The following is a 23450-nucleotide window of genomic DNA, read 5'->3' as shown; positions in this document are numbered from 1 at the left end:
TTCTTGGTCCCGTGGTATCACTCGAGGCAACCACATTTCAGCATCCAACTCCAGTCAACTCGGCGAGCACCCTTTGTCTCGACAAGTCTCTCCAGCGTTTATCGAGAACCCCGCGAACACCGACCCGCGAAACTTGAGTCCCCGCCGCGCATTGTCATTTCGCCAGCGCCCGCCGTAACCTTCCTTGGCAGCGAACGCCGCCTTGTCAGCAGGTCCCATCAACGGTCAACGACGGTTTGGTCTTTGACTTTTGCATCACCCAAACCACAGCCAACGTACACCATATCACCACATTCACCATGGCTTCCCGAGGACCCCCTGGCGCTCGCGGCATGAGCAACCGCTTCGCGCAGTTCAAGTTGGTCTTGCTAGGTGAATCTGCTGTGGGAAAGAGCTCGATAGTATTGCGCTTCGTCAAGGTGAGCCGGGCTGTCGGATTCTGCAGGTTCCGGACACAACTGACTGAAAGATGATAGGATCAATTTGACTCCTACAGGGAATCCACTATTGGTGCCGCCTTCTTAACACAGACCATTTCGCTCGACGAGAACACGACTGTCAAGTTTGAGATTTGGGATACCGCTGGCCAGGAACGTTACAAGTCCCTCGCGCCCATGTACTACCGGAATGCAAACTGCGCCGTTGTTGTCTATGATATCACGCAAGCCGTACGTTTAGGATCCTCCCTTTTTTGGAAGCATCCCTGACTAACCGAACTGCTGTAGGCGTCGCTCGACAAGGCCAAGTCGTGGGTGAAGGAACTCCAACGACAAGCCAACGAGAACATCATCATCGCCCTTGCCGGAAACAAGTTGGATTTGGTGACGGAGCAACCAGACAAGCGCGCCATCCCTACCGCCGAAGCCGAGGCCTACGCAAAGGAAGCCGGCCTTCTCTTCTTTGAGACATCCGCAAAGACTGCCGAGAACGTTCAAGAGTTGTTTACTGCTATTGCCAAGAAACTTCCACTTGATCAGGTTGGGCCGAGACATGCCCGGCCTGGTCAGCGGCCCGGAGTCAGTCTTGCTCCCGAAGGAGCCAACACGCAAGCCGGTGGGCCCTGCGCGTGCTGATGAGAGACGGTTTTTGAAACCACACGGTTAGAAGCATATTCAAGGACTCAGGCGTATGACCGGCAGTGGATGTCAGAGGAAGAATATAGAGCAGTTTGGGGCTAATCTGGGCTTTTGTTGAACGGGGACAGGGACATCGACATTCACACACACAGACACACACACACACACACACACACACACATCTTTGATCGGAGTATTGTTGGGAGGAGGGTACCAGTGTTGTTTTTTTTTTAAATACCTCATCTTTCTTATGGGATTTGTTTTTTAACGGGTGTGTTTTTCTCGGCACCATGGTCGAGGAGAAAGCGTAGGTAGGCCACCTGGTGTGGGAGAGCCGGACTGGCGCATTTCGCTGTACAGTATGGTAGGCAGACAGATAGAAGCAGCAGCTTGCAACGGCCGCGGTAATTCAGTGACAGATGCGGTGCCGGCAGGGACTAGAGGGGACGGGTATACAGGCGTGAGTATAATGCAAAGCGTATCTCTCAACCTGTTTTGGTCTTTAAAAAACGAACTATTCATCCCATATGTTGTATCATTCAAAGTGAGGTAGGTGTGCTGATGTCGGATGTCATTTCGTGTCGGGACCTCTATGCGTTGCAAACCAGACTTCCACCAAACTATGCTTTTTTGTCCAGTGAGACTTCTTGATAGAAGTCGGGACCAGTAAACCAAAAATAATTAGACTTCGTTTTTAATCGATTTTACCACGCGCATTATGCGCGCGTAAGAAATAATATTTACAAAACAATCGTTGTAAGTAGGGCTACATAGCTATATTTATTATATTATACGTTAAAGGTTGCGGGTAAGTTATACTTAAAAGTGTAAACATACAGTATCTGGCATCGAAGGCGTATGAGGCTGCAAAAAAAAAGTGTATATAGTGGAAGTCCCGTTTGCAACGCATAGCTGATAGGGTGCCAAGACCCTGTCGCCAGGATTCTCGCTGTGGCCCGCAGCTTCTTCCCGGAACTTTGCCGAGCTCTTTTTTGCTCAGCATTCTTCCCCCAAAACACCACGTCTAACCCTCCCAATTGCGCCGAACCGGCCACTCCATCTCCCTCATGTTGCGTACATCGATACGATCAGTGAGGGCGCTGGGCAGCAGGCCTGCGGCTGCCGTTGCCGGGCGCCAATGGCAGGCTTCCGTAGCCCGACGTGCGGTTGTCTCGGGTCAGGTATGACCTCATTTTGAAATATTAGAACCGGTTGCAAGGGAAAGCTAACTAAACCCTTCTGTTTGCATCTAGAGATTCTATGCCGACGACAAGAAGCCCCTCGTCGACGAAGCAAAGCTTCCCGCCGCTGAGACCCTTACTGCCCCAACAACTCCCCCACCACCTCCTCCCCAGACTACCCCCGCCGCGACGATTACTCCCGAGCAAGCACCCTTGACACCACCGGCACCTGGCCCCGCCGTTGTACCCCCTCCTCCTCCTCCCGTCGCTCCCATCGTCCCCAAGAAGAAGGGCTTCTTCCGCAGACTTCGCAACTTCCTCCTGAAACTCGTACTTCTTGGTGTCCTCGGGTTTGGTGGCGGCGTTTGGTACTCCCGCATCAATGACAACTTCCACGACTTCTTCACTCAATATGTCCCCTACGGCGAGGAGGCCGTTCTGTACCTTGAGGAGCTCGACTTTAGGAAACGCTTCCCCAACGTTGCGAACCGGGTAACAGGCAGACGGGCCGATACGGCCAGCGAGCAAGTCAGCATCCCAGCCCAGAGCGGTGCGTCATGGAGGGTGGCTGATGGTGACCATGCCGGCCGCCAGTCGAGTGGTGTGGCCCAAAAGGTTGTTGCTGTGAAGGACGCCGTCAAGGACACTGTCAAGGATATCGTCAAGCCCGAGCCTGCTGCTGTAACCAAGGCCAAGAAGGAGACTGCGGCTCTTCCCAAGGTCGAAGCCAAGGATGCGGCTCTGGAGAAGAAGGTCAAGGGTGTGGAGGAGAAAAAGAAGGAGGTTGCTGTGATTCCGGCTGCCGCTACTTCTTCCAAGCCCAAGGAGTTCAGGGCCCCTGATGTCAACGAGCCTTCTGTGTGGCCCCCTGCTTCGCCAATCGATCCTCTCTCTGTTCCCCATGCCGACGACGCCATCGTTCAACAATTGGTTCATATGCTCAACGACATCATCACGGTGATCAACTACGACGGTGCCGCCGACAAGTACTCCCAGACCATCTGGAAGGCCAAGGATGAGGTCAGCAAAGTCGGAGAGAGAATTCTCAGCATCAAGTCTGCCGCGGAGGAAGAGGCTGCCAAGCAGGTCAAGGCCCGCATCGATTCATTCGACAAGCATGCCAACGACCTTGTGTCTCGTTTGGAGGCTATCATGCTGGCCCAGGAGCAGCAGTGGCGTCAGGAGTTCGAGGCTGAGGTTGAGAGATTGAAGCACAACTACGACGACAAGATCAAGCTGATTCAGGAGCGTGAGCAGAAACTTTCTGAGCAGAAGCTCCAGAACAAACTTTTGGAGCAAGCTGTCGAGCTACAGCGTCAGTTTTCTCGGGACATCAAGAAGCATGTCGAGGAGGAGCGTGAAGGACGTCTTGGCCGTATCGAGTCTCTCTCCAGGGCTGTCTCTGAGCTCGAGAAGCTTACTACTGGTTTGAACGAGGTCGTTGACACCAATCTGCGCACCCAACAACTCCACGTCGCTGTTGAGGCCGTCCGTGCCAGCTTGGAGGATGCCCACCACCCCCGGCCATTCATCAAGGAGCTTGTCGCTCTCAAGGAGATCGCCGCTGACGACCCGGTTGTCGATGCGGCCATCGCCTCCATCCACCCTTCTGCTTACCAGCGCGGTATATCTACTTCCGCCGAGCTGATTGACAGATTCCGCCGCGTTGCCGCCGAGGTGCGCAAGGCGTCTCTTCTTCCCGAGGATGCTGGTGTCGCTAGCCACGCCTCTAGCTACCTCTTGAGCAAGGTGATGTTCAAGAAGCAGGGCTTGGCGGCCGGTGACGATGTTGAGAGCATTCTTACCCGCACTCAGACCTTCTTGGAGGAGGGCGACCTTGACAACGCGGCGCGTGAGATGAACACCCTTGGTGGGTGGGCCAAGACGCTGAGCAGGGACTGGCTGAGCGAGGTGCGCAAGGTGTTGGAGGTGCAGCAGGCTTTGGATGTAAGTTATCTTCCTTTTGAAGCTTTGCAACACAATTTACTAATGAATATGATAGGTCATCACAACCGAGGCCAGACTGCAAAGTTTGAAGGTGGAGTAAAAGGGACCAACGGGACGTCCAAATTTTTCTTTTGTTGTGTACATTGGCCTTGTTTAGACCGCGTCTACACCGTGGAAGGATAGCTAGGCCGGATTGTATTAAGTATTCAATAGAGTGGCTTGTGTTGATACCATGTATGTGATGTGCCGTTGCTGTGTGGTTGCGGTATGGTTTCTTTCACCTTTCAGCCAGCTGAGTGAGCATGACCATGGCGTAATTCTGCCAGCTAGAATTTCAGAATGGTTGACTCTTCCTACTTTTTCCTGATTTTTTCCCTTTTTTTTTTTAATTGCTCGCAGTTCTTGTTGCGCCCCTGCATTGTGCTTCTCTTTAGCACCGCATTTCGGAGTGACCCGCTTTTATGTGGTGATCAATCTTGACTTGATCATGTTCTTTCATCTTTCATCACATCAAGCCGAAGATTGATACTTTTGGCCTATTGATTGATTTTTGTGTCGTAAGTAGTGAGATTGAAATCAATGAGGCGAGAACATTATCCTGATATGTTTCACAGTCTAACTCCGGTCCGGACCGACTGAGCAATTCTTACAGTGACACATCAGCCCGGTCAGATTTCACCTGAGCTTTCACTCACAGCCGAATGTCGCCGAACCTCAACTGAGAATGCGAGCTATCTGTCGCTCATTTTCAAGACAACCTGCCATCAACACCATCACAAATTCCCGCTTCCAGCAACCATCTTTCATCCCATCCAGGGTGTCAACCTCTTTCTCGCTGCCGGCATACATCTCATCTCACCCCCGACGACCCATCCACATAACCCCCAACATGTCCTCCTCTGTCTCTTACCAAAAAGCCCTCTCCCGGCTCTCCGCCCTCCAATCCAACCTCGCCATCACCTCCCTCTTCACAGTCCCCTTGCCAGACGGCACAGACCGCAACGCGGCCGCCATCCCCGAAATGCTCTTCTGGCTCTCCCGCGCGGGGCTCTCCCCGGAGAGCATCGCCTCCTCAGGCCTGAAATGTGTGCATGTCGCCGGGACAAAAGGCAAGGGCAGCGTCAGCGCTTTTGTGGGGAGCATCCTCGCCCAATACTCCAACCCCCCCACTCAAAAGGTGGGAGTGTACACCTCTCCCCATCTGGTTGACCAAAGGGAGCGGATCTCCCTTTTATCGCCACAGGAAAAAGAAGGGATGATTGATGAGGAGAAGTTTGGCAAGTACGTCAATCTGGTGTGGGATACCATGACTGCGGAGGCGAGGAAGCAGCTTGGTGCCGAGGCAAAAGAAGAGGAGTTGGAGGGGCCGGGGACGAAGCCGTTTTATTTTCGGTTTCTGACTATTGTTGCCTTGAGGGCGTTTCTGGGCGAGGGGGTGAGGGATGCGGTGGTGGAGTGCGGGATTGGGGGGGAGTATGATTCTACTAATGTGCTCACGGAGAAGAGTGTCAGTGCTGCGGTGGTGACGCAGTTGGGGATTGATCATGTTGGTATGCTTGGGGATACTGTCGAAAAGATTGCGTGGCATAAGGCGGGGATTTTCAAACGGGGGGTGAAGGCTTTTACGATTAGGCATCCACGGGAGACGGTGGGGGAGGTTTTGAGGGAGAGGGCGAGGGAAAAGGGGGCGGAATTAGTGGAGATTGGTGAGGAAGAGGTGAAGGGGTGGAAGGGGTGGAAGGGGGGATGTTGCAGGGACCGTTTCAGAAGGGGAATATGGCTTTGGCTGTGTATGCTGCTCGGGAGCATCTTGTTAAAACAGGCCACAAGTTTGAAGGGAGGTTTGGGCTTGATGAGGAGTGGGGGCTGGATGATATACCGGATAAGTTTGTGAAGGGTCTTAGAGAGGCGAGTTTGAGAGGGAGATGTGAGGTTGTAAGGGATGGGAAGGATGGGACCGAGTGGCTTGTGGATGGAGCGCATACAGAGGATAGTTTGGCGGGTGTGGGAGAGTGGTTTGCTTCGAGGGGAGGAGATGGGCTGAGGGTTCTGGTGTTTAACCAGCAGGAACGGGACCCAAAGATACTGCTTACTGCGTTGCTCAAGGGCGCAGAGAAGGAAGCTAGTGGGTCAAAGGAGGTGTTTACACATGCTTTTTTCACGAGAAACGAAGAGCTACCACCAAAGGAAGGCGAGAAGAGAGACCAGAGTGTGCAGACGAAAGCACTCGAGATCATGAAGGAGTACAACGGTGAGGTGGAAAGTAGAGTGTCCGACAATGTTCAGTTGACTATTGAAGGGGTTAAATATTTGACAGCAAAGGCAAGAGCGGAAGGAAAGGAGTGCCGGGTGCTGGCGACGGGAAGTTTCCATCTTGTTGGAACTGTCTTGAAGAGAATCAGTGCATAGATTGGGGTTCATCCAACAGCGAAATCGTGCCCGTACGCGGACGAGCTTTCAGGATGTGACACCGAAGAAGATGCGAAGTTTGGACAGGAAGTCCCTAAATATAAATTCTCAAAGCTATCCTCCTAGAATACCATTCTCAGGCCTGTCGTTTGCTTGTCTGATACAAGTACAAGTTGAAGGCAAATAATAAAGACCAGAACGTCGGGTCTCACCCTCACCAAGTCCGGCAGCTTGTTGTTCCGTCCGATATAGACGGCAGTTGCAACATAAGTGGGCCTCTGACGTCTGCACCGACGCCGATGTTCGGGGGCCGAAGCAACCCGGAGTATTCCGCTTCCAGCATCTTGTCGCACTATCCCACATCCGTCTTCATTTTATCTTGCGCTTAATTCGGGAATTATATGTGAACCATCATCAAATTATACAAGATAAGAAGTCGGTGATAAACCCACATCCACAACCGATATTCAGACTCGACCTCAATGCATCATGTGCTGAAGCGAAAAGCAATCTTTGGCGGTTTACCGACGACATCTTTCAAGTCCACCACCACAAGGAATACCCTCATCTCAATTCTTGTCAGCTACCGGCGGCAACACTTTTCAGAGATGGCGTCAAGAACATATAATGTAAACTGCCATCTCCATCCTGCGATCACCATTCACTAACCGGTAAATAAAGGACGCAATCGACACCCTCAACACCCTCCAGACCCCCTTCGCTGTCATTGAGGCCCGCCGGAAAGCAGGCATTCGCCCCGATGCGAACTCCGTCCAGGAAATGAGAGGCTATCTGGCCCGGATAGGTTACTCGACATCATCTGATCTCGAGAAGCTCAACATCGTGCACGTTGCTGGCACCAAGGGGAAGGGAAGCACGTGTGCTTTTGTCGATTCCATCTTGTCAAAATGGCACCAGACGAAAGGGATTCCAAAAAAGGTTGGCTTATTCACCAGCCCACATTTGATCGCAGTCCGCGAAAGGATACGAATCAATTCTAGGCCGATTTCAGAGGAGATGTTTGCAAGGTATTTCTTCGAGGTCTGGGACAGGCTAGAGGACAACAGCACAGTTGCGACTGATCTCGTCGAGCCTGGCACGAAACCAATCTACGCGCGGTACCTGACTCTCATGAGCTACCATGTCTACCTGTCGGAAGGCGTCGACGTTGCCATTTATGAGACGGGAATAGGGGGCGAGTACGATGCCACGAATGTGGTGGAGCGGCCTGTGGCGAGCGGCATCAGCACATTGGGCATTGACCATGTCTATGTGTTGGGCGACACAGTTGACAAGATCGCGTGGCACAAGGCAGGAATCTTGAAGAAAGGCAGCCCTGGTTTCACCATCGAGCAGGTCGGTTCTGCTGCCGAGGTGCTCAAGAACAGAGCAGAGGAGAAGGGTGTCGATCTGAAGGTCCTCGAGGTCGATCAAAGGCTCCAAGGCGTGAGAGTTAGGCCCGATGCGAATTTCCAGAAGAAGAATGCTACGCTCGCAATTGCTTTGGCTGAGACGGCGCTGAAAAAGCTGGATCCCGATTTTAAGCCGGATGCGGCGGCATTGCCAAGTGAGTTTGTTGATGGGATAGAACAAGTCGTTTGGAGGGGACGGTGTGAGGTCAAAGAAGAGGACAATATTATTTGGCACGTGGACGGTGCGCACACCGTAGATAGCTTGAAGATGGCGGCCAGGTGGTTCGTCGAGGAAACCAAGACTGAGGGCAAGGGACCAAAAGTTTTAATATTCAACCAACAAGGGCGGAGTGAGGCTGTCGACTTCCTGGACGGATTATGCAACACTGTGAAGAACGCCGATTCGACAGGTCAAGGGTTCCAGCATGTCATCTTCTGCACGAATGTCACATATGCTACGATGGGCTATAAGAGAGGTATAGTCCCGTGTACCACAATTTTGGACAAAGCTCATGGCTAACCTCAACCAGACTTTGTGAATCACCAGTACAACCCAGCTGACATCGAGAAAATGACCCAGCAACGTATATTTGCTGAGAAATGGGCATCACTCGACACATCTGCCAAGATTCTAGTGATACCTAGCATTGAGGAAGCCATCAACACTGCGAGAGGGTTGGCAAATTCCGAGGGAGAAGACGGCAGCAAGGTACAAGCACTCATCACAGGCAGTTTACATCTTGTTGGCGGAGCATTGGGAATTTTGGAGAAAGCTGATGCTCTTTAAACATCGGTTACAAGCAATTAGACGTCAGAGGGGCAGAGTTGAAGTGTGTCTTGACCACTTGACTTGCCCCAAATAGCCTGTTATTCAACTGACAGGTTTTGGTTTAGGACATCCCGTAATCCGTATACCGATAAGAAACACTATTTTGAGGGTGCATCAGATAAGACCAGCCTCGGTCCATATTTTCAGTCTTATTCCAAGCTTATATTGGCCTGGTTTCTGCCCACAGTGTGGCGGATATCTCGTAAACGATTGCAAGGTTTGACTAAATTGAGCCTCGTCAACTCAGTTTGAGACGGGCGCCTCCTCTGCGGTATTTAAACTTCGCTTGGATCCCGCATTTCTTTTCTCTTCTCCTCGCATCTCTCTTACAATCAACACCTCCGACCTCGAGATTCAGGGCAGTCACGTTCTCTCTCACCAACAACGACGGTGCCACTTGAGCAGACGCCCACAATGGCAAAGATGACAAAGTATGAGACGCCAACGGGCTAACATAGAATTACACTCGTTGAGAAGTCATCATGTTCGTCCCGAGAACATGCTCATCCGCGAGCCACTTGAGGAAGATGCCGAGAATAACACGCTGCGCCGATAGCTGCGGCTCAGCTCTCTATCTTGCAAAATCTGGGATATGATCGAGTGGGCGATCTACGGCCGTTACCGCAATCAAGAAGACTACTTCACTGCCACGCGGGAATCAAACATACCTCCGGTCCGAAGCTTTCGCTACTTGATCCATTCATCCCAAACAACACCTGGGTATGAGCCAAGCGATGCGCCATGGGAAATCATCGTGTGATGTCTTCTGGTGGAGTCGCCGTCATCTGCGGGAAAGAATCCAGACTTGGAATCACTGGTCAATTGGCGAAACTATCCAGTTGCGCCACCCTCGGCCAAAATCACCTCTCCTTTGCACCGCTACAAAGCTGGATGCCCGTGTGAAGGAAAAGCCTATGGTTGTTGCTGCAGACCTTACCGAACCTGGGTAGACAAATGGTGTACTCGGAGCAGGACCCTTCAAAGACTTATTTGACGGGTAAATGGCTTGTCGCTGTTTACCTCTTTAGCAATGACGAGAAGTTTGTTGAAGAGGCAGATCTGGGAAAGATGGTGGCACGATGGCCGAAAAATAAGAGCGAAGCGCAAAACACAACAATACAGGTGGAAGTCTTTGCTTTGCTGCCAAACCGCCCGATTTGGCGCCGTGCTCTGGTCTGTGATGCGAGCCTGGCTGATCTCAATACAGTCGTGGCAGTCACAATGCGGCCGGATAGGAATTACGGTTCCTCAAACGAGGCTGCCATCGGCAAACTGCCGGATTTATCTTTGCGAGGTATGATGAGAATTCACAGATTTGATTCTAGGGATATTGTGAAAGAGAAAGACTCAGAAATGAAAGTTAATGAGGACGGAGGATGCACGTTGGCGTTGCCACCCTGGATGGGATCGGGCTACCGCGGTTAAGCTGCGTATTGATAGTCATAGAGTCGTGGTTGATACCATGAAAAGAACCACATATTCACTCACTCAACGTTCGGATTAGTTGACTTCTGAGAATTAGTGTGAAGATGTTTGAGTGTCGTGTTTTTAAGGATTGGGAGTCTGGGTTGCGCCGAGATACAGGGAAAAGGGGGCCCCTTTTCAAGTTGCATTCAGATGCCGAGTGTCTTGTATGAACTTAGGGATAAAATTTGTCGCCAGTTTACATGACAACACGGTGAGATGGCCGAGCGGTCTAAGGCGCCAGGTTCAGGTCCACTTGAATTATCATACTGTAAAGTATTTCCTGGTCTCGAAAGGGGCGTGGGTTCGAATCCCACTCTCATCATTCTTTTACTTGTTGGCTAAATAATAGCTGTGGTTTTCTTTTTGGACTGTATATCTTCCACGGACGTAATGCCAACTGGTACAAAAAAGATGATTGCATCTTTGGACTGTTTTACCCTTGGTGATCCCCCTTGGATAGGTTACATATCGTAAAACTGATATCATTCCGAGATCGCAGCTCCAACTGCCGCGCTCAGCGGTATAATAGATATGTCAAAGGCATTGGTGCAGTAGCGAATGCATCTCGATCACGCGCAAGCGACCACACACCCTCGAGCCGCACTTGCATTTGAGGTTCCGTTGCAGCGGCATATCAAATCCTCTGCCCTCCCACGAACCAGGCTCCGAAGAACTCAATCAGCCCACAATGCCCTCATGGTGCTTTCTCATCCCAGTCCACCCAGTCGCTCGGGCGCCCGAGTCCAACCCTGCGGCAATCCAACAAAACAACTTCAGCCGACATTAACCATTCTCCTTTTTTTGTTTTTATCCTGAGAAGTCTCTGACTCTCAGCTGACACCTGGTCCAGGTGTCCAGGTTTGACAGCGCTGCATCAGGCACCAGAAGGAGTGAAAAAGATGATATCCCCCTCGCAGGAGCGGATACCACCGGAAATGCGCTCCGATTTTGATTGGAGCGGGTAAAATGTCTGGATAAATGTCGAGCATTTCGTGGGGTGGGGTCCTGTGCTTCAAGCTCTCCCAGAGCTCGATCCTTCACCTGCAACACCAGGAAAAGAGACCAAGATGGGCGCCGTGTAAAGCCATGGAATCCATGGCGTAATGCCCGCCCTGCAGTGGGGGGTTTTCTCTACAGCATGGTATCGAGCCCAACCTTCCAGGCCACCGAGATTGTCACACTGGTGGTCACCGGTCAGGTACACGCGCATGGAGGGGCACTTTGGAGGAGAAGCTCCCCGCACTCGCCCCCCCCTCCATCCAGTTCATCCATCGTTGCGGTCCTCCTGGTAGGTTCTGGCCATCTGGGATATCTCCGAGAAGCGGGTTTACTCTTCTTGCTGGGAGATTGAACATTAGCTCCTGAGTCGGGGTGGCTCGACTTGGCTTTCGTATATATTCGTAGGCCCTGGTGTCTTCCTTCTCTCTCTCTCTTGTCCATCCTTTTTCTTGACAATCCCCTAATCAGTTCCGCTCCGCAAGCAAGCGCTGATAGCTCATTGAATCTCTCTTATTCTTTCTTGTACAGTTCTTGCGCAGCCCTCCCATAGTCACAATGTCTTCCGTAAGTTCCGTCATAGCTTTCAAGAGCTTCAACAACTACCCCCCTACCGCGCAAGCTAACCGATGCCAAACAGAACCTTTCTTTCGTCCTCAACAAGCCCAATGACGTCTCCTTCGAGGAGCGCCCAATCCCCAAGCTCAAGTCCCCCCACGATGTTCTCGTCGCCATCAACTACACCGGCATCTGCGGCTCTGATGTCCACTACTGGGTCCACGGCGCCATTGGCCACTTCGTCGTGAAGGACCCCATGGTCCTCGGCCACGAGTCCGCCGGTACCGTCGTTGAGGTTGGCTCCGGAGTCACAGACCTCAAGAAGGGTGACCGTGTTGCCCTCGAGCCCGGCTACCCCTGCCGCCGCTGCCCCGACTGCCTTGGCGGCAGCTACAACCTCTGCCACGAGATGGTCTTCGCCGCCACTCCCCCCTACGACGGCACGCTAACAGGCTTCTGGTCCGCTCCCCACGACTTCTGCTATAAGCTGCCCGACAACGTGTCTCTCCAAGAGGGCGCCCTCATCGAGCCTCTCGCCGTGGCTGTTCACATCGTCAAGCAGGCCCGCGTCCAGCCTGGCAACAGCGTTGTCGTCATGGGCGCCGGCCCCGTCGGCCTCCTCTGTGCCGCCGTCGCTGCCTCCTTCGGCGCCACCAAGATCGTCCAGGTCGACATTGTCCAGTCGAAACTGGACTTTGCCAAGTCCTTTGCCGCCACCCACACCTACCTCTCCCAGCGTGTCTCCGCCGAGGAGAATGCCAAGAACCTCATCGCCTCTGCCAACCTCGGCAAGGGCGCCGACGTTGTCATTGACGCCTCCGGTGCCGAGCCTAGCATCCAGACCTCCCTCCACGTTGTCCGCATGGGTGGTACCTACGTCCAGGGCGGCATGGGCAAGTCGGACATCAACTTCCCTATCATGGCTCTCTGCCTGAAGGAGGTAACGGCCCGTGGCTCGTTCCGCTACGGCAGCGGTGATTACAAGCTTGCTATTGAGCTCGTGGCCGCTGGCAAGGTTGACGTCAAGAAGCTCGTCAATGGCGTCGTTGCGTTCAAGGATGCCGAGTCGGCGTTCAAGAAGGTCAAGGAGGGTGAGGTCATCAAGATTCTCATTGCCGGCCCCAACGAGAAGGTGGAGACCGAGCTTGACACCTCTGTTGACCCTGCCAAGCTTGAGGCGGCTAAGGGCAACACTGGCTGCTGCTAAGCAAGCAATATCAACAAAGTTAAACTAAAAACAACCGGAGAGAAGGGAAAAAGAACTTGCATGGTGGGTGTTATGGCGTACCGGACGGCATTGGGACATGGGACCTTGGTCTTTTAGCATACATATCATAAATTTTCTTTATTTTGACGTCTTTAGCAGCAGAGTTGTAGGGACCTTGGCTTGTCCAAACGACTCTTGGCAAGTCACTAATGTATTTGAGAATGCAACGTCTTATTCCTGCGTACCTACGTCATACGGCTATCAACTTCTTCCCCTTCTACACTTTCTATGTCTCCTCTTCCCATATCAGCCACGTAGTGTCTCCTATACTTGCGGCACGGTTTGCCCCTGTCAACGTGTTATATATCCTGAGTGAACTCAACTGTATATTGGCAGCGGTCTCTGAGTGTCTTTCTCAGAGCGCCCAAGGAAAGCCCGCGAGGTCCGCGCTGTTGAGCTGAATGTGATGAACAACTGAAGCATGAACTGGTGAATGGTGAATACACCGAGTATGTGAGAAAAGTCGAGATTGCTGCTTGAAATAAGACAGTGAAAGAAAGCCACTAGTCCTTTGAAGATGGTTAAGAGGCCCCAAAATAGATTCTGTATGGCTAAAAAGGTAGTCAATGGGTGGTGAGCGGTAGTCGAAAAGGGTTTCAGTGATAACATGAGGCCGTATGACTATATTTTAATGGCTTGATGATGTCTTGGCCTGCCCGGATGATCTCAGTACTTGAGCCAAGTCATTGCATGAAAGTTCTTTTTGGGGCTGTTAAACCGGCCTATTGTCTTTCTTCCAAGGCCTACCAACTGCATATCATCTAAGGTATGTCTGAGAATATAACATCGTCCGTTTTCTCCCTTTGCCCTGTAAAAATCCCAGCAAATGAAAAGCGAAAAAGTCTAGATCATGCCCAAATACCTCGTCGAAATCTTGGTCTCCTTCGTCGCCCCCTTGACAGCAATAGAAACCACCTCCCCAGGAACAATATCCACCAAATTATCATCAAACTTGACCGCATCATCCTCGCACTCCAGCGCGACACCCTTGACGGGGACCTCAGCGCTGATGTCCACAGCCGTGGCATCATCATTGAGCACCACCTTGAGCTCCTTTGGCTTCTGGAGGTGCACATACTTGAGCGGCTCCGGCCAGTTGACATACCGCGCGATTTGCTTGCCATTCTGAACAATATACGCCGTCACGACAATCTTGTTCTCCTCTCCCTTGCCCTTCTCCCCCACAGGAACATCCAACGCGCCCACTTCCGTCGATCTATTCTCTGGCAGGACCAAACCCTCGGCAATCTTCTTTTCAAGCGTCAATTCCCCAGTAGTAACATCCCAAGCCTTGAGCACCACATCAACAGTCAAATCCTCAAGGGTAAGATTGCTCCCCCAGACTTCAATCTTCGTCTCAGTGTCAATATACACCCGCGTGTACTTATCCCTGGGGTGCTTGTGAATCTTGCGCGTGATCCCCGCCGAAACGGGCGCCATCTCCCGCTTGACCGTGTAAAAAGCGTGTTTTGGCCGGAGATAAAAGTCCACAATCGACCAACTCGTCACCGGCCAGCAGTCATTGATCTGCCACACCAAAGCACCCGCGTTGTACTCCCTCCCTGGACCCTTCCACTGCCTCTTCCAGAGTCTGTACGCGCTGGCAAGACACTCTGCCTGCATCAACTGGGTAGAGTAGACAAACTGTTCCAAGGGGTCAGGGGCATATCTCATGTTCTCCACCAGATACAGAGCGATTCTCCTCTCGTGACCGTCGGCCTTGTTGTGGAAGTCGACAGTGGAAGACTGGGGGTATCGGTCCGGGTCGTCTTTGCCGAGAGGCAGATACGCGTCGATGGTCTTGACGTCGGGGAAAGCCTGCATGCCAAACTCGCTGACGAATCTTCCAGAGAGCTTGTCAAAATCCTGCCACTTCTCCTGGGTACCATGCCAGACGTTCCACTGGTGGATATCGCCCACCGTGGCATCGTGTGTATCCCTTCCCGCACCCCACGGACTGCCAGGATGGTAGAAAGTGCTTGGAATGAGTTCCGCGCAGGCATCACTGAGAATCTTCTCATAGATGTATCTCGCTGGGAAGTCGGTCTGAAGCCAAGATTCGGCGTCCTTGTTCTCAAAATCGTAGGTTAACCCAGCAGACTCCTGATACTGGTAGTCCTCATTGTTGCCAGCCCAGATGACGATAGAAGGGTGGTGTCTGAGGAGCTTGACGTTCTCACGGGCCTCCCGGTCAATAGACTTCCTCAGCTCAGGCCAGGCAGGGTAGTTGCCACAGCCGAACATGAAGTCTTGCCACACGAGAACGCCGAGCTCGTCGCATGCATCATAGAAGGCCTGTTCCTCGTAGATGCCGCCGCCCCAAACACGGACCATGAACTGGTTGCCATCACGGATAAGAGAAATCCATTCGTAGTATTTTTGGGCTGTGATACGGGGGATAAAGTTGTCGGCGGGGATCCAGTCCGAGCCACCGCAGTAGATGGGAATATTGTTGACGCGGAAGAAGAAGGAGGTTCCGGGCTGGTCAAGGAGTGGTTGCTGAACGAGCTCGGCTCGGCGAAGACCGATCCGTTTGCTGATGCTGGAAATCTCATCATCACCACTCAGGATAGTGGCAGTGAGTGTGTAAAGGGGCTGTTCTCCATAGCGGAAGGGATACCAAAGCGAAGGATTGTCGAGATGGAAGGAAACTGTGACGCTGCCGGAGCCATTGGCGTCTGCGGTTTGGGATGCCACTTGTTCACCATCGAGCGAGAGCTCAAATTTGACCTTTCCACCTGGCCCCTCAACTTCAGCTGTGGCCTTGATGCCGGCTGACTTAAGATTCTCGGAGATGGTGCTGTCAAAGCTGAGGTCTGCAAGTCTCGTTTCGTAGATTTCAAGGTTGATTGGCCGCCATGGCCCGCAAGTCAGGAGCGCCGGGCCCCAGTCCCATCCCTATTTCTCATTGTTAGCAAGATAGTCCTTGACAGCCTGCACAAGAGAGATCATACCCAGTGATACTGCGCCTTCCTCACAGCCAATCTCGAATTATCACCATTCCACACCCCCCACTTGTGTTCAGGATACTTCTCAACCAGCTTCCAGCCCCTGAGATAGGCACTGTCAAAGCTGATAACAAGCTCGTTCTCCTCCTTCAACAGCCCTGTCACCTCCACCCTCTCAGGGGTGAACATATTATCTGTCTCCAAGATCGTGGTCCCGTTCACCTTTACAGTCGCAAAGGTGTCCAACCCGTCGAAGGCCAACACAGCCTTGGCCCCCTCTGGGACGGGCTGTCCCTTGAACGTAGTCTTGTAGACCCATTGCGCCTCGCCCACCCACTGCACATCGAGCTCGTTCTTGCCAATGAAGGGGTCGGGGATGATCTTGTGGTGAATGAGGTCGAGGTGGACGTTGGTCGGGAACTGGGAAACGGGGAGGAACTCGGCGTCTTCCTTGTCGAGCTGCTTGAACTCCCAGTTCTTGTCGACGGGGACCACGATAACGGCGGCGGCGGGAGCCATAGTACATAAACTCCTATCGTATGGTGGGGTTGTTGGTGGTGAGGGGCAGTGAGGGGAACGACAGTGGGGTACAGGTGGTGGAAGGAGGGACAGCCTGGTGATGACTCTCACAGAGAGATACAAACTGTGGTTGCTGCTGCTGCTGCCGACAAGAGAGTTGTGTATTTCTTGAACATGTCCAGAGCAAGAGCCGTCTTATAGCTCTTCAATGTTTCCTCTCATGGCCTGGAATTCGAGCTGCCGCTCACCGTGTTGAAGACCGCGGGGGAAGGCACCCCGAGGGAACAAATGGAGTTGCGAATGAAGAAGGAGCTCCCCTGGCCTCACCCCACACGCCCAGGGATGCAGGTCATCCATCCTGGCCGTCCATCCCGTGTTGGGGTCTGCAGATGGAGCTTGCTTTCTCCAATTGTGATGCTGTTGTTGGAGTATCTAAGTGCAAAATTGGGGCATTTGCTTGGTGGTTGCTTGTGGCACCAGCCCATCATGATTGATGCCAGTCATGAGCTTGTAACTATAACGAGGTCATGAGCTCTCTCTTGAATGCTTCAGAAACGAGTTTTGTCCACTTCTGCTCTCTTTGTGTCAGAAAACATTGCCGAGTCAGAGGATCAAAGCTCCTGCTGATGATAGTGCGGAAGTTCCTTGGGCGCCCGGAAGGACGCTGTCCGCGTCCGTTTTAGGCTAAACTCCAACCTCACCTCACCAGCTAGCAGCTCATGATGGCCGAAGTATAGCCAGTCAGCTCACCAGATAGGAGCGCATATGGAAGTTTTTGTTTCGCCGTGACAATCTGCAGCGACGGACTGCGTTGGTCCAGCCTTGTGCATATCGGACCCTTCGTTTCTGCCATCTATATCACATGCATCGGCAACAGCATGATAACCCCCAAGGCACCCGCCGTTGCATCAAGACAGACGAAGGTCAAAAAATATAGAAGAAATAACTCATGTAGGCTATGCAGTACCAAAAAAACAAAAAAAAAAAAAGAAACAAAGAGTGTCTAGAGAGACAGACCCGCCCGCTCCTGTACCAACTCCATGCCACATGATAAGCGTCGTGCAGAATAAATATGCCATAAAAAGTCCATACACATCGTCAGTCCATTACCAGGTATTAGTCGCCGCATGGTATCATTAGGTCCTCGTCTTTCGACTCCCATCATCAACAACACCCCCTGTTTCTTCTCCTTCCCGTCAGCGTGAAAACTTCCTCCCATTCTCTCAGCCCACCCTGTCCCATCCGTTTTGGCTTTCCCCTTCTCCTTCTTCCCCCGACGCCAACGTCATCAGCCGTCAAAGTGCTCTTGATGCTCCCGCCATCACTTGCGCCAGCATTCCACAGCGCGCTAGCATCACCATACTGAATCCCACTCATCGGATCGTCAGGATCAATCTCTCCCAACTCAATCTTGGTCAAAATCATCCTCGCCAACCTCCCAAAGACCTCATCCACACCCTCCCCACTCAGCGCCGAAACCTCCATCGTCACAGGAATGTTCACCATGTTCGCCCACCTCGACGCCTCAACCGCGCCGACCTCCCTCCCATCCGGCGCAATCGTCGCCTTCAGTTGTGACCCCAGCCCCGGGTGAATAGTCGACATACTAGAATACGAACTCGGCACCATCGGCGTCTGCTGACCCCTCCCCCCTTGCTCAGTCCGATCCGTCATCGTCGTCGTCGTAGTCTGAAAAGAAGTAACACTGCTACTGGCGATACTGCTCGGCGTCGGCAACCCCCCACCCCTCCCACCCCCTACTCCTAGCCTATTGTCCCTCCCCCAGTCATCATTATCCTCATAATCCGAGTACGCTCCCGTCTGGCTAGCCGCCAAGTCGACTTTATTCCCCACCAACAACAGACTCAAATTCGGACTCGCCAGCGCCCTCGCATCGTTCAGAAAAGGCTGCAGACTGTTGAAGCTCGCATGGCTGGTGACATCATACACCAGTATCGCGCCCGCCGCGCCCCGATAGTACGACCTCGACACCGACCTGAACCTTTCCGTGCCCGCGGTATCCCAAAGCTGGAGTTTGATTCGCTTCCTCCTTGCGCCGGTACCGACTTTGATGATCTTGGAGGCAAACTCGACGCCGATAGTCTGGGAGGATAGCACGCGCCACTCGGACTTGACGAAACGATGGAGGAGACAGGACCTTTACAATGCATACAGGCAAGTCAGCAAGAGTTCAAAGTTGGGGGTTGGTGGCATGGGGGGAAACAGACTTTCCAGTCCCGCTTGGGCCTAGCAGTATGATTTTGGCCAAGTAGTCGTACATGCTCCCTAGCTCTTGTTCTCTGTCCTGTCCGCGGGTGACTGTGCCGGCGCTGCTCGTGTCGCTCGCGGCGGAGGATCCCCGGCGGGGCCGGCCGAAGCCGGAGAGCTCAACGTAGCTGCTCATGCGATCGTTTTTATCTGGGTGTTTCGCCTCAAATATGGTTTATGAAAAGGGTTCTGGTGTGGTGTTGGGTAGTGGTAGCGTTTGTGTGTGCTATGCGCGCGCAACTCCAAGAATGTCTCGGGCGGGGTTCGTTCGTTCGTAGCGTCGTTGATCTCTCTCGCTCAAAGTGTTTGACGACCCTCGGTGGTCTTTGTTACTCGAGTGTTGAAACCTGTTGCTCCCTGTGTGTTGCTCTATGGCGCAAAAAAGCTGGTAATTCGTGTATCCTTCTGTATAACAAAAATAATAACTAAAAAGACCAGCCACACATGAAACCTGCGTTTGCGCCAACCGGAAATTTGTGCGTTTTCGTCGATCGAAAAGGTTGAACTTTGCGACACCAAAGACAAGCAAGATTAAAGAGAGGAGCGGTGTGGTACACAGTACAACACCTGCATGGAAAAAAAAGTGGGCTCCCGTTCTTTTCGTTTTCTCCTTCTCCTTCGCGATGCGATCAACTTTATTCAGACTGCAATAAAAAAAGGAAAGCCAGTTTGTTGAAAGGGCTGGTGTAAAGGTTCGGTTCCACGACGCCGGCCTTATCTGCAAGCAAAGAAACGAGATCAGACAAGGGGAGAACCAGACGGCAGGGAAAGCGAGCACGAGGGACGATGGCTGCAGGGTGACATGTGCGTGTGGGGGAAAATGTGGCTGGTGTGGCAGTTGGGCTCGTAACGTTTCGTAACGGTGACAAAGCCACACCAACGATGCGGCGGAGACCCTGCAGATGCTTCACAATTTTTGAGGCTTGAGCTCAGACAGCTCGAGACCCGCTCCATGTGCTCATGCATCTATCGGGGGCTGCTTAACATGGAACCGAGGCATTCCCGGTCAATGCAACCTTCCCCACAGAGCTCGGCACTCGGATGACCCACTTTATTTAACAACACCAAGACCATCGTCGTCACTTACACCAGGGACACGACCGGCCCGGCAGATACTTCACCATTTACATATAATTTTAGATCTCTTCCATCTCAACCTGACACTACCACTACCCCACCTTGTTCCTCTCATCCCATCCCATCCACATCCTCCTCCAGTGATCCAAAATGAAAATCGACGGCCGCAGCTTTGTCATCTCAGGCGGGTAAGCTGACCCGGCTTCACCTCAGCTTCTTATCACCATACTGACCATCTCTCCCAGCGCCTCTGGCCTAGGCCTCGCCACAGCCCGCACCCTCATCTCCTCCGGCGCCTCCGTTGCCATCCTGGATCTCAACGAAGAAACCGGCGCCAAAGCCGTAGCCTCCCTCGGCGGCGCCCCATCAGCCAAATTCTTCCCCTGCGATGTCTCTTCCACCGACTCAGTCTCCTCTGCCGTCTCTGCCGTGACCTCATGGATCAAGGAAATTGGCAAGCCCCTCGCGGGTATCATCCCAGCGGCTGGTGTCGGCGCCCCAGGTCTGATCCTCGACAAGCGCCTCAACCCCGTCTCCCTGGATAGCATCGACTTTGTCCTCAACATTAACCTCCGGGGTACTCTTGATGTTACTCGTCAGTTTCTGCCTCTCCTGGCCAAATCTGAGCCCTATGGCCCGGACAAGGAAAGGGGTGTGGTTGTCATGGTGGCCAGCTCCGCCGCCTTTGAGGGACAGATGGGCCAGGTGGCCTACGCGGCGAGCAAAGGCGCTGTTGCCTCCATGACTCTGCCCATGGCTCGGGATCTCGCAAGATTTGGCATCAGAGTTGTGACCATTGCGCCTAGCATGTTCGACTCGGCCATGACGGCCATGATGTCGGACAAGGTGAGAGAGGGCCTTCAAAAGGCCATGGAATTCCCGGCGAGGGCGGGTCAGCCAGAGGAGTTCGCTTCCTTGGTGAAGCAAACAATCGAGAACGTCATGCTGAATGGAGTTGTTATCCGGTTGGATGGCGCAACCCGCATGCCAAGTAAGCTGTAAGAAGCAGCTTCTCATATTTCCCTGTGTTACAATTGTTACATTTGTGGTTACAGAAACTACTATACATCTCGGGCGGCCTTTTATTTCACATGCCAGCTCCCCACATCAACCGTGACAGCCGTGTAAGCAACCAGTGTCAGTACTTTGTATGAATCTCCTGAATTCTTCGGCCCATTTCCCGCCAGGTCCCAGATTGTTCAGCAAATGATAGCCCAATGAAACATGCAAAAGGGCACGGCAAGTCCTGCAAAGGATGACCTAGTATCACATTTCCCCAACTCTGCCGAACTTCAATGTTAAATAAGAATGAGAAAACGGCAGACAGCAATCCCGAACAAGCAATGAAAGACAAGACCAAGATCAAAACGCAAAACTCCACATAAAACACGAAAACGCCGATCGGGACAGGACACGACCCCCATTGACAAACAACACCGGCTCAGCTCCTGTGAGCCGGTAATGTGCCCCAGTATCAGAAGACGCCGTCGTCAAGATCAAGATGAGGAGCGCTTCTCATGAGTGTTTCCACTCTCATTCTCGGAGCTCCTGCCACTGCCATGACCAGAAGTCACCCCAGATTCCACTGAACCACTGCCCCTGTTGCGAGAGCGGGTGTCGTCACGGAGACGCCCGACTTCATCAGGACAATACCGGTCTTCACCAGGACGGTACCGATCTGTCGCAGGGCGGCCACTCCATCGCTGGTACACTGGGGGCGGGGTCAGCCGAACCCGGGCGTCGGCGGGTGAACGTTCACGGTGCCGACGCCCTCGGGAAGTCTGCGGAGAACGGGTAGGGGAGCGGGAACGGCGGCGTGCTACCGTGGCCAGCCGTGATCCCACGGCCAAACCTTCGAGATAGGCACAAGTCACCTCGGCACTCTCCCTGGATGGATTTATCACGTCCATCCCAGTGATCCGTTGTATTTGGTTTAGCAATTCTGCCTGCTGGGCCGCGCTGATGACGGACACCAGAGTGCCACCGGAGGCTGGGACGCCCGTCATTTCGACATCTTGGTCTTGCTTGATAGGCACTCGGGTGAAGTTATCCCGTGCACTGGAAGCGGGTGCCTGGAGATGGGCGATCGTCGCCTCAAGACGAGCAACTGAGGTCGCAAGGTAAGCGATGGATGCTTCAGAACGCATGGAAGATGACGCTTGAGATGGGAGGAGGCGTGCCTAGAGACGAGTGTTAGGTGCGTTAGAACGAGAAGCAGGAGAACCGTGACGAACTGTAGCAGCCTCTCTGTTTTGTAAACGCTGAGCAGACCCACTGACCTGGGTTCTTGGCTCGCCCCCTGAGCTCGCTGAGGGGACTGTAGACCGACTTGCCCGGCTGTTCTGCCGAAGGTAATCCAACCCTTTCATGGCTGCATCCTCCTTGGCTTGCCGGGCTGTTTCAAAAAGACGGTCACTTCTCAACAGTGCGCCGTCGATTTTGACATGGCACCCGTGTCTGCCGTCGGAGGTTTCGAAGGCTTCGAACACTGGGTTGAAGCGACGCCGTTGGCACGCGAATGAAAGCTTTTGGGGGGCGTTCGCCAGCGCTTCAGCGGTCTGACGGGGCGTCGATGAGGCTCGAGGGGTGTAAGGCTGAAGGGCACCGCTACTCCTCAAAGACAGTTGGGCAAGGGGAGGAGCAGGTGTCCACCTAGGCCCCGAACCCATGGCTTCTCCACGTCGACCAAGAACCTCGCGCCTGAAGCGATCCTGAGGGGTACCCTGAATAGGGATTGGTCCATAATGAGCCCCCGGATGACCCTGGGGGACTTGAACTGGGGTCGTTTGACCCCAGAGAGGAAGAGGACGGTCGATGACCGGGGCGGGAGGGATTCCGAACGAGGGGCTTCCATACCCGGGGCGGGAGGGACCGAGGTGAGGCATTATATCTATGTCAAAATAATTAGATCAATCGCTTTTCAAATTCTGCAATTCAACATACCACTAGCTGTGGCCCGTTGGAGCTGGACCTGCTTTCGGGGACCTTGGGGAGCCTCACGGGTGCGAAGTGGTAGCGTCATGCCTGCACATAAACCTTAGCTTGATGTCACTGCTGATGATGGAAATTTGTGCTTCCGTACTGTTGTGGGGCTCCCGCTGCGATGCCATGGTTCGTCCTACTTGACAGCTTTGATGAGAGGACTGTCACAAAGATGCCAAGGATGTTTGTAGAAAAGAGTGACGTCGGACAGGTTGCTCGAGAACACAGAAGTGGGTTTAGATGATGATTGGATAGGCGTGTAGGTTTCCTCTTCGGAGCGGTTGTCCAAGTTCGTGTTTGTTGCTGGCAGAGAAACTCCACGAAGCTGTGGTTTTTGGATCCAAGAGAAGAGAGGAAGAGCCAGCAGAAACCTGGAAGCTTTGCAGTAGGAGGTAAGTAAACAGACGACGCCACCGATAGCACGGGCCTTTCAGGAATCAGCAAGTGCTGAAGAGAAGGGAAAGCACGAATGAGATGACGCAAAGGCAGCCTAAGTGAAATGAGCGGAAACCTG

At 53.0% G+C, this 23450-nt stretch overlaps 9 protein-coding genes and 1 non-coding gene across 10 annotated transcripts; 6 read left to right on the top strand and 4 right to left on the bottom strand.

Annotated features, from left to right (window-relative positions):
• Window positions 1-332: 332 nt before the first annotated feature.
• Window positions 333-1073, top strand: YPT52 (GTP-binding protein of the rab/ypt; the record flags this gene model as incomplete). The annotated part of the gene is made up of 3 exons (XM_062941379.1): window positions 333-419; window positions 477-668; window positions 726-1073. 3 exons carry the CDS (start codon window positions 333-335, stop codon window positions 1071-1073), a joined length of 627 nt encoding a protein of 208 aa, XP_062804223.1.
• A 927-nt stretch (window positions 1074-2000) lies between these two features.
• On the top strand, window positions 2001-4499 carry MIC60 (MICOS complex subunit mic60). Its single transcript, XM_062941378.1, has 3 exons — window positions 2001-2257; window positions 2330-4204; window positions 4260-4499. Exons 1-3 carry the CDS (start codon window positions 2144-2146, stop codon window positions 4302-4304), a joined length of 2034 nt encoding a protein of 677 aa, XP_062804222.1. The 5' UTR covers window positions 2001-2143; the 3' UTR covers window positions 4305-4499.
• A 594-nt stretch (window positions 4500-5093) lies between these two features.
• QC764_101510 (uncharacterized protein) lies at window positions 5094-6613 on the top strand (the record flags this gene model as incomplete). Its single annotated transcript, XM_062941377.1, is given in 2 exon segments — window positions 5094-5910; window positions 5928-6613. The coding sequence occupies 2 exon segments, from the start codon at window positions 5094-5096 to the stop codon at window positions 6611-6613; spliced, it is 1503 nt and encodes a 500-aa protein (XP_062804221.1).
• A 482-nt stretch (window positions 6614-7095) lies between these two features.
• MET7 (Folylpolyglutamate synthetase) lies at window positions 7096-10337 on the top strand (the record flags this gene model as incomplete). The annotated part of the gene is made up of 3 exons (XM_062941376.1): window positions 7096-7242; window positions 7295-8501; window positions 8556-10337. The coding sequence occupies 3 exons, from the start codon at window positions 7096-7098 to the stop codon at window positions 8810-8812; spliced, it is 1611 nt and encodes a 536-aa protein (XP_062804220.1). The 3' UTR covers window positions 8813-10337.
• A 194-nt stretch (window positions 10338-10531) lies between these two features.
• On the bottom strand, window positions 10532-10643 carry QC764_0001980. Its single transcript has one exon. It is a non-coding gene; the product is annotated as a tRNA-Leu (tRNA).
• A 93-nt stretch (window positions 10644-10736) lies between these two features.
• Window positions 10737-13324, top strand: XYL2_2 (Endo-1,4-beta-xylanase 2). The gene is made up of 2 exons (XM_062941375.1): window positions 10737-11884; window positions 11958-13324. The coding sequence occupies exons 1-2, from the start codon at window positions 11876-11878 to the stop codon at window positions 13080-13082; spliced, it is 1134 nt and encodes a 377-aa protein (XP_062804219.1). The 5' UTR covers window positions 10737-11875; the 3' UTR covers window positions 13083-13324.
• A 501-nt stretch (window positions 13325-13825) lies between these two features.
• MAN9 (Beta-mannosidase B) lies at window positions 13826-17512 on the bottom strand. The gene is made up of 2 exons (XM_062941374.1): window positions 16097-17512; window positions 13826-16040 (listed from the first exon to the last, which is right to left on the bottom strand). Exons 1-2 carry the CDS (start codon window positions 16607-16609, stop codon window positions 13986-13988), a joined length of 2568 nt encoding a protein of 855 aa, XP_062804218.1. The 5' UTR covers window positions 16610-17512; the 3' UTR covers window positions 13826-13985.
• A 261-nt stretch (window positions 17513-17773) lies between these two features.
• On the bottom strand, window positions 17774-19624 carry QC764_101470 (uncharacterized protein; the record flags this gene model as incomplete). The annotated part of the gene is made up of 2 exons (XM_062941373.1): window positions 18838-19624; window positions 17774-18767 (listed from the first exon to the last, which is right to left on the bottom strand). Exons 1-2 carry the CDS (start codon window positions 19011-19013, stop codon window positions 17774-17776), a joined length of 1170 nt encoding a protein of 389 aa, XP_062804217.1. The 5' UTR covers window positions 19014-19624.
• Window positions 19625-19845: 221 nt separating this feature from the next.
• On the top strand, window positions 19846-21124 carry QC764_101460 (uncharacterized protein). Its single transcript, XM_062941372.1, has 2 exons — window positions 19846-20142; window positions 20200-21124. Exons 1-2 carry the CDS (start codon window positions 20105-20107, stop codon window positions 20954-20956), a joined length of 795 nt encoding a protein of 264 aa, XP_062804216.1. The 5' UTR covers window positions 19846-20104; the 3' UTR covers window positions 20957-21124.
• Window positions 21074-23064, bottom strand: QC764_101455 (uncharacterized protein; the record flags this gene model as incomplete). The annotated part of the gene is made up of 4 exons (XM_062941371.1): window positions 21074-22134; window positions 22189-22844; window positions 22898-22978; window positions 23037-23064. The coding sequence occupies 4 exons, from the start codon at window positions 23062-23064 to the stop codon at window positions 21451-21453; spliced, it is 1449 nt and encodes a 482-aa protein (XP_062804215.1). The 3' UTR covers window positions 21074-21450.
• Between the last annotated feature and the right edge of the window lie 386 nt (window positions 23065-23450).

The sequence above is a fragment of the Podospora pseudoanserina genome, chromosome 1 (genome assembly GCF_035222485.1).
Source record: "Podospora pseudoanserina strain CBS 124.78 chromosome 1, whole genome shotgun sequence".
In the NCBI taxonomy this organism is placed as follows: domain Eukaryota; kingdom Fungi; phylum Ascomycota; class Sordariomycetes; order Sordariales; family Podosporaceae; genus Podospora; species Podospora pseudoanserina.
This window is presented reverse-complemented; position numbering and strand designations above follow the sequence as displayed.